The sequence below is a fragment of the Pipra filicauda genome, unplaced genomic scaffold (assembly GCF_003945595.2).
Source record: "Pipra filicauda isolate LSUMZ 115617 unplaced genomic scaffold, ASM394559v2 scaffold1286_size19558_pilon, whole genome shotgun sequence".
Taxonomy (NCBI): domain Eukaryota; kingdom Metazoa; phylum Chordata; class Aves; order Passeriformes; family Pipridae; genus Pipra; species Pipra filicauda.
In genome coordinates, this window is record NW_024103747.1 from 1 (window position 1) to 8,364 (window position 8,364).

Genomic DNA, 8,364 nt, shown 5'->3' on the forward strand with positions numbered 1-8,364 from the left:
GTTACTGGGAGTTACTGGTTTGGGGTCTGGGGGTCACTGGGAGTTACTGGGAGTTACTGGGAGTTACTGGTTTGGGGTCTGGGAGTTACTGGGAGTTACTGGGAGGGACTGGGAGGGACAGGGAGGGGATTGGGAGGGACTGGGAGTTACTGGGAGGGACTGGTTTGGGGTCTGGGGGTCACTGGGAGTCACTGGGAGTTACTGGGAGTTCCTGGGAGTTATTGAGAGTTACTGGTTTGGGGTCTGGTTCATACTGGTTTATACTGGTCTATACTGGGAGGGGCCTTAGGCAGGGACTGGGTTGAACTGGGAGAGGCCGGGGGCAACCCTCTACCGGCCCATACCGGTCCATCCCGCTGTATACTGGTTTATACTGGTCTATACTGCTCCATACTGCTCCGTACTGGTTCATACTGGTTTATACTGGTTTGTACTGGTCAGTGCTGCGCTGCCTGGGCCTCCCCACCCGCACGGTGACCAACTACAACTCCGCCCACGACACCGACGTGTCCCTGACCACCGACATCTACTTCGACGAGAACATGAAGCCCCTGGAGCGCCTCAACACCGACTCCGTCTGGTTCGTACTGGTTTATACTGGTTTGTACTGGTTTGGTGCTGGGAGGGGGCGGGAGGGGGCGGGGAGGGGGGAAATGGGGGCTGGGAGGGGCTGGGAGGGGACTGGGAGGGACTGGGAGGGACTGGGAGGCTCCGGAGCGGAGGAGAAACCCATCCTTCTCTTGCTACTGGTTTATACTGGTTTATACTGGTTTGGGACTGGGAGGGGGCGGGGAGGGATAAATTGGGACTGGGAGGCACTGGGAGAGACTGGGAGGGACTGGGAGACACTGGGAGGGACTGGGAGGGTCCAGGGTGGGGGTAAACCCTTCCTTTTCTTGCTACTGGTTTATACTGGTTTATACTGGTTTGGGACTGGTTTGGGACTGGGAGGGGGCAGAGGGGGATAAATCGGGACTGGGAGGGACTGGGAGGGACTGGGAGGCACTGGGAGGGACTGAGAGGGACTGGGAGGCTCCGGAGCAGAGGAGAAACCCATCCTTTTCTTGTTACTGGTTTATACTGGTTTATACTGGTTTATACTGGTTTGGACTGGGAGGGGGACATTGGGGATAAATCGGGACTGGGAGGGACTGGGAGGCACTGGGAGGCACTGGGAGGCTCCAGAGTGGGGGTAAACCCATCCTTTTTGTTGCTACTGGTTTATACTGGTTGATACTGGTTTATACTGGTTTGTACTGGTCCGTGCTGGTTTCCCGCAGGAACTTCCACGTGTGGAACGACTGCTGGATGAAGCGGCCGGACCTGCCCGACGGCTACGACGGGTGGCAGGTGGTGGACGCCACCCCCCAGGAGACCAGCAGCGGTACTGGTTTATACTGGTTTATACTGGTTTAGACTGGTTTATGCTGGTTTAGACTGGTTTAGGCTGGGACGGGCCGGTTCCGACCGGTTTCGGGGGTTTTAGGGCGGGTTTCTACTGGTTTGTACTGGGGGGAGCCTCCACGGGGGTGTGGTGGGCCCATACTGGTTTATACTGGTTTAGACTGGTTTATACTGGTCTATACTGGTTTATACTGGTCTATACCAGTCTATACTGGTCTATACTGGTTTATACTGGTCTATACTGGTTTATACTGGTCTATACTGGTCTATACTGGTTTATACTGGTCTATACCGGTTTATACTGGTCTATACTGGTCCATACCGGTTTATACTGGTCCATACTGGTCTATACCAGTTTATACTGGTTTATACTGGTCTATACTGGTTTATACAGGTTTATACTGGTCTATACTGGTCCATACTAGTGTATACTTGTTTATACTGGTCCATACCAGTCTATACTGGTCCATACTGGTTTATAATGGTCCATACTGGTCTATACCGGTTTATACTGGTTTATACTGGTGTATACTGGTTTATACAGGTCCATACTGGTGTATACTGGTGTATACTGGTCTATACTGGTGTATACTGGTTTATACAGGTCTATACTGGTCTATACTGGTCTATACTGGTGTATACTGGTTTATACTGGTCCATACTAGTGTATACTGGTGTATACTGGCCTATACTGGTGTATACTGGTCTATACCGGTCTATACTGGTTTATACTGGTTTATACTGGTCTATACCGGTGTATACTGGTCTATACCGGTCTATACTGGTCTATACTGGTCCATACTGGTCTATACTGGTCCATACTCGTCCATACTGGTCCATACTTGTCTATACTGGTTTATACTGGTCTATACTGGTCCATACTGGTTTATACTGGTGTACACTGGTCTATACTCATTTATACTGGCCCGTACTGGTGTATACTGGTCTATACTGGTCCATACTGGTGTATAGTAGTTTATAGTGGTCTATACTGGTCCATACTGGCCCATACTGGTCCATACTGGTCCCTACTGGTCTATACTGGTCCATACTGGTTTATACTGGTCTATACTGGTCCATACTGGTCTATACTGGTCTATACTGGTCCATACTGGTTTATACTGGTGTACACTGGTCTATACTCATTTATACTGGCCCGTACTGGTGTATACTGGTCTATACTGGTCCATACTGGTGTATAGTAGTTTATAGTGGTCTATACTGGTCCATACTGGCCCATACTGGTCCATACTGGTCTATACTGGTTTATACTGGTGAATAGTAGTTTATAGTGGTCCATACTGGTCCATACTGGTCTATACTGGTCCATACTGGTTCACACTGGTCTATACTGGTCCATACTGGTCTATACTGGTTTATACTGGTTTATACTGGTGTATACTGGTTTATACTGGTTTATACTGGTCTATACTGGTCCATACTGGTTTATACTGGTGTACACTGGTCTATACTCATTTATACTGGTCCGTACTGGTGTATACTGGTGTATACTGGTCCATACTGGTGTATTGTAGTTTACAGTGGTCTATACTGGTCCATACTGGTCTATACTGGTCCATACTGGTCTATACTGGTTTATACTGATGTATAGTAGTTTATAGTGGTCCATACTGGTCCATACTCGTCTATACTGGTGTATACTGGTCCATACTGGTCCATACTGGTCCATACTCGTCTATACTGGTGTATACTGGTCCATACTGGTCCATACTGGTGTATACTGGTGTATACTCATCTATACTGGTGTATACTGGTCCATACTGGTCCCTACTGGTCTATACTGGTCCATACTGGTGTATAGTAGTTTATAGTGGTCCATACTGGTTTATACTGGTTTATACTGGTCCCTACTGGTCCCCCCCAGGCCTGTTCTGCTGCGGGCCGTGCTCGGTGACGGCGGTGAAGAACGGCGAGGTCTTCCTCAAGTACGACACGCCCTTCGTCTTCGCCGAGGTGGGCGGGGCTCCGGCGGGGGGGCGTGGCGTGGCCTACCCCCTCCCCCTATGCAAATGTATGCTAATGAGGGGGGCGTGGCCGGCAGGTGAACAGCGACAAGGTGTACTGGCAGCGGCAGCCGGGCGGCGCCTTCGCCGTGGTGCACGTGGAGGAAGGGGCCATCGGGCGCCGCATCAGCACCGTGGGCGCCGGCTCCGGCCAGCGCCTCGACGTCACCCACCAGTACAAGCACCCCGAGGGTGAGGGCGGGGCCGGCCCCTGAGCTCTCGAGATGACCCCTGACCTCTCGAGCTGACCCTTGACCTCTTGAGCTGACCCTTGACCTCTTGAGCCGACCTTTGACCCCTTGATCCAACCCTTGATCTCTTGACCCAACATTGACTCAACTCTTGACTCAACTCTTGACTCAACTCTTGACTCAACTCTTGACTCAACCCTTGACCTCTTGACCCAATCATTTACCTCTTGACCCAACCCTTGCCCTCTTGACCCCTTGGCCCAACCCTTAACCCCTTGACCCAACCCTTGACCCCTTGACCCAACCGTTGATCTCTTGACCCAAAGGTTGACTCAACTCTTGACTTAACTCATGACCCAACCTTTGACCTCTTCACCCAACCCTTGACCCCTTCACCCAACCATTGATCTCTTGACCCAACCATTGACCCCTTGACCCAACCCTTGACTCAACGCTTGACCCCTTGACCCAACCCTTGACCTCTTGACCCAACCCTTGACCCCTTGACCCAACCCTTGACCCCTTGACCCAACCATTGATCTCTTGACCCAACCGTTGACTCAACTCTTGACTCAACTCTTGACCCAACTCTTGACCCAACCCTTGACCCCTTGACCCAACCCTTGACCTCTTGACCCAACCCTTGACCCCTTGACCCAACCCTTGACCCCTTGACCCAACCGTTGACTCAACTCTTGACTCAACTCTTGACTCAACCCTTGATGCAACCCTTGACCTCTTGACCCAACCCTTGATCCCTTGTCCCAACCCTTGACCCCTTGACCCAACCCTTGAGCCCTTGACCCAACCATTGATCTCTTGACCCAACCGTTGACTCAACTCTTGACTCAACTCTTGACTCAACCCTTGACGCAACCCTTGACCTCTTGACCCAACCCTTGATCCCTTGACCCAACCCTTGACCCCGTGACCCAACCCTTGACCCCTTGACCCAACCCTTGACCCCTTCACCCAACCCTTGACCCCTTCACCCAACCCTTGACCCCTTGACCCAACCCCTGACCCCTTGACCCAACCATTGATTTCTTGACCCAACGCTTGACCCCTTGACCCAACCCTTGACCCCTTCACCCAACCCTTGACCCCTTGACCCAACCCCTGACCCCTTGACCCAACCATTGATTTCTTGACCCAACCCTTGACCCCTTGACCCAACCCTTGACCCCCCCTTGACCCCTTGACCCCCCGGGGCAGGCTCGGAGGAGGAGCGCAAGGCCGTCTCCACGGCGACGTCCCACGGCTCCCGCCCCCGCAACCGCGGCGTCCCCTCCTCGGGGGAGGTGACCCTGACGGTGGGGGCGGGGCCGGCGGTGGCGGGGGCGGAGCTGGAGCTCCGGGCGGTGCTCCGGAACCAGGGGGTGGAGCCTCGGACGCTCAAGCTCCGCCTCTCGCTCTGCGCCGTCCGTTACACCGGAGTGGCGGGATCGCCCTTCCGGCAGGAGCAGCACCGGAGAACCCTGTCCCCGGGAGAGGGTCAGACTGGGAGGGACTGGGAGGGACTGGGAGGGGGTTGGGGGGGACTGGGAGGGACTGGGAGGGGACGGGGATGGACTGGGAGACACTGGGAGTCACTGGGATGGAGTGGGATGGACCGGGAGTGGACTAGAAGTGGACTGGGGTGGATTGGGAGTGAACTGGGAGGGACTGGGAGTGAACTGGGAGGGACTGGGAGTGGACTGGGGGTGACTGAGAGGGACTAGGAGGGACTGGGAGGCACTGAGATGGACTGGAATGAACTGGGAGGGCCTGGGAGTGGACTGGGAGGGACTGGGAGGGTCTGGGAGGGACTGGGATGAACTGGGAGGCACTGAGATGGACTGGGAAGGACTGGGATAGACTGGGAGTCACTGGGATGGACTGGGAGTCACTGGGAGTCACTGGGATGGACTGGGAGTCACTGGGATGGACTGGGATGGACTGGGAGGCACTGGAAGTTACTGGGATGGACTGGGAGGGACTGGGAGTCACTGGGAGACACTTAGAGTCACTGGGATGGACTGGGAGGGACTGGGAGGCACTGGAAGTTACTGGGATGGACTGGGAGGGACTGGGAGAGACTGGGAGGGACTGGTAGAGACTGGGAGGCACTGGAAAGGACTGGGAGGAACTGGGAGGGACTGGGGGGGTTCTCAGAGTGCCGTGACCCCCCCAGAGGAGACGGTGACGATGACGGTGACGTTCGACGAGTACCGGCCCCACATGGGTGACTGGGAGGGACTGGGATGGACTGGGAGGCACTGGGAAGGACTGGGAGGCACTGGGAAGGACTGGGAGGAACTGGGAGGGACTGGGGGGGTTCTCAGAGTGCCGTGACCCCCCCAGAGGAGACGGTGACGATGACGGTGACGTTCGACGAGTACCGGCCCCACGTGGGCGACCAGGACGCCCTGAAGCTGACGGCGGCCGGGGCCGTGCAGGAGACGGGGCAGGTGGTGGCCAAGGAGCTGCGGGTCCGGCTGCACACCCCGGAGCTCACGCTGACGGTGGGGGAAACGCCACGGCCACCCCCGGAATCCCGGGATAGCCCCAAATCCCGGGAGAGCCCCCCCTAAAAATCCTGGGATAGTCCCCCCAAAAACCGGGATGGCCCCCATTGGGTTTAATGGGTAGACCTGATGTCCCATCTGACCCCATTGACTTTAACGGGTAGACCTGATGTCCCGTTTGCCCCTTTGACTTTAACGGGTAGACCTGATGTCCCGTTTGCCCCTTTGACTTTAACGGGTAGACCTGATGTCCCGTTTGCCCCATTGACTTTAACGGGTAGACCTGATGTGTATCATCTGCCCCATTGACTTTAATGGGTAGACCTGATGTCTCATTTCCCTCATTGATTTTAACGGGTAGACCTGATGTCTCGCTTCCCCCATTGACTTTAACGGGTAGACCTGATATCCCATCTGACCCTATTGACTTTAGTGGGTAGACCTGATGTCCTGTTTGCCCTTTTGACTTTAACGGGTAGACCTGATGTCCCATCTGACCCCATTGACTTTAACGGGTAGACCTGATGTCCCATTTGCCCTATTGACGTTAACGGGTAGACCTGATGTCCCGTTTGCCCCTTTGACTTTAACGGGTAGACCTGATGTCCCATTTGCCCCATTGACTTTAACGGGTAGACCTGATGCCCGGAATATTTTGGAGCTAAAAACCTTCGTTTTGGGGCTAAAAATTATCATTTTTTATACCTAAAATCCCCCATTTTATGCGTAAAGAAGCCCACCCGTGGGTTAAAAGTCACCATTTTAGGGGTAAAAATGATCGTTTCGGAGACAAGGCCAACAATTTTTGGGCGAAGTCCCGTCATTTAGTGATTAAAAAAAATCACCATTTCGAGCCTAAAAATTATCATTTTGGGGCAAAAATGACCATTATGGGGCTAAAAGGGACCAGTTTTGGGCTGAAAAGTATTATTTTAGTGCTAAAAATGGCCATTTAGGGGGCTAAACCCACCCTTTTTGGGGGTTCAAAATGACCCTTTTGAGCCTAAAAAACGACGATTTTGGGGGTAAAAATGACAATTTTGAAGGGTAAAAATGACAATTTTGGGGCTAAACTGGAGGGTTTTGGGTCCGCAGCTCCTGGCTCCGGCCGTGGTGGGCCAGGAGACCCCGATCCAGGTGGTTTTCCAGAACCCCCTTCCCGAGGTTCTGACCGGGACCACCCTGAGGATGGAGGGGGCGGGGATCGCCTGCCCCAAACCGGTGTCGCTGGGGTGAGCCACTGGGTTGTACTGGGAGGGACTGGGAGGGAACTGGGAGGGGATTGGGAGGGACTGGGAGGGGATTGGGAGGGACTGGGAGGGACTGGGAGGGGAATTGGGAGGGACTGGGAAAGGGGGGACTGGGATGGGAGGGACTGGGAGTCACTGGGAGGGATTGGGAGGGGATCACTGGGAGGGACTGGGAGGGACTGGGAGGGGACTGGGAGGGACTGGGAGGGGACTGGGAGCACTGGGAGTCACTGGGATGAACTGGGAGGCACTGGGATGGACTGGGAGGGACTGGGAGCACTGGGAGTCACTGGGAACCACTGGGAACCACTGGGATGGACTGGGATGGACTGGGAGGGACTGGGAGTCACTGGGAGGCACTGGGATGGACTGGGAGGGACTGGGAGTCACTGGGAGGCACTGGGATGGACTGGGAGTCACTGGGAGGCACTGGGAGTCACTGGGATGGACTGGGAGCACTGGGAGTCACTGGGATGAACTGGGAGGCACTGGGATGGACTGGGAGGGACTGGGAGCACTGGGAGTCACTGGGAACCACTGGGAGTCACTGGGATGAACTGGGATGGACTGGGCTGGACTGGGAGTCACTGGTATGGACTGGGAGTCACTGGGAGCCACTGGGATGGACTGGGAGTCACTGGGATGAACTGGGAGTCACTGGGACGAACTGGGATGGACTGGAATGGACTGGGAGGGGTCAGTGGGCGTGGCCTGACCATCTCTCTCCCCCTTTGGCTCCGCCCCCCGCAGGTCGGTGGGGGCGGGGCAGACGGTGCGGCTCAGCCAATCGGTGACGCCGCTGCGGGCCGGACGGCGCCGCCTGGTGGCGGCTCTGGAGAGCTCCGGGCTCGGGCCCCTCCACGGGAGCCTCCAGTTCGACGCCGCCCCCGCCCCAACTGGGAGCACTGGGAGCGCTGGGAGCGGCCCCGCCGAGCCGCGCCGGGGCAGGAGGAGGGCGGGCAGGAGGAGCGGCAGCACCGGGGGGTGA

General features: G+C 55.5%; 1 protein-coding gene across 1 annotated transcript; it reads left to right on the forward strand.

Moving 5' to 3' along the window:
* Positions 1-313: 313 nt before the first annotated feature.
* Positions 314-8,364, forward strand: LOC114001705 (protein-glutamine gamma-glutamyltransferase K; the record flags this gene model as incomplete). Its single annotated transcript, XM_027747070.2, has 8 exons — positions 314-580; positions 1,281-1,384; positions 3,290-3,378; positions 3,467-3,620; positions 4,835-5,113; positions 5,963-6,123; positions 7,222-7,358; positions 8,127-8,364. Coding segments are annotated over 8 exons (1,429 nt in total), but the record flags the coding sequence as incomplete, so codon positions are not given.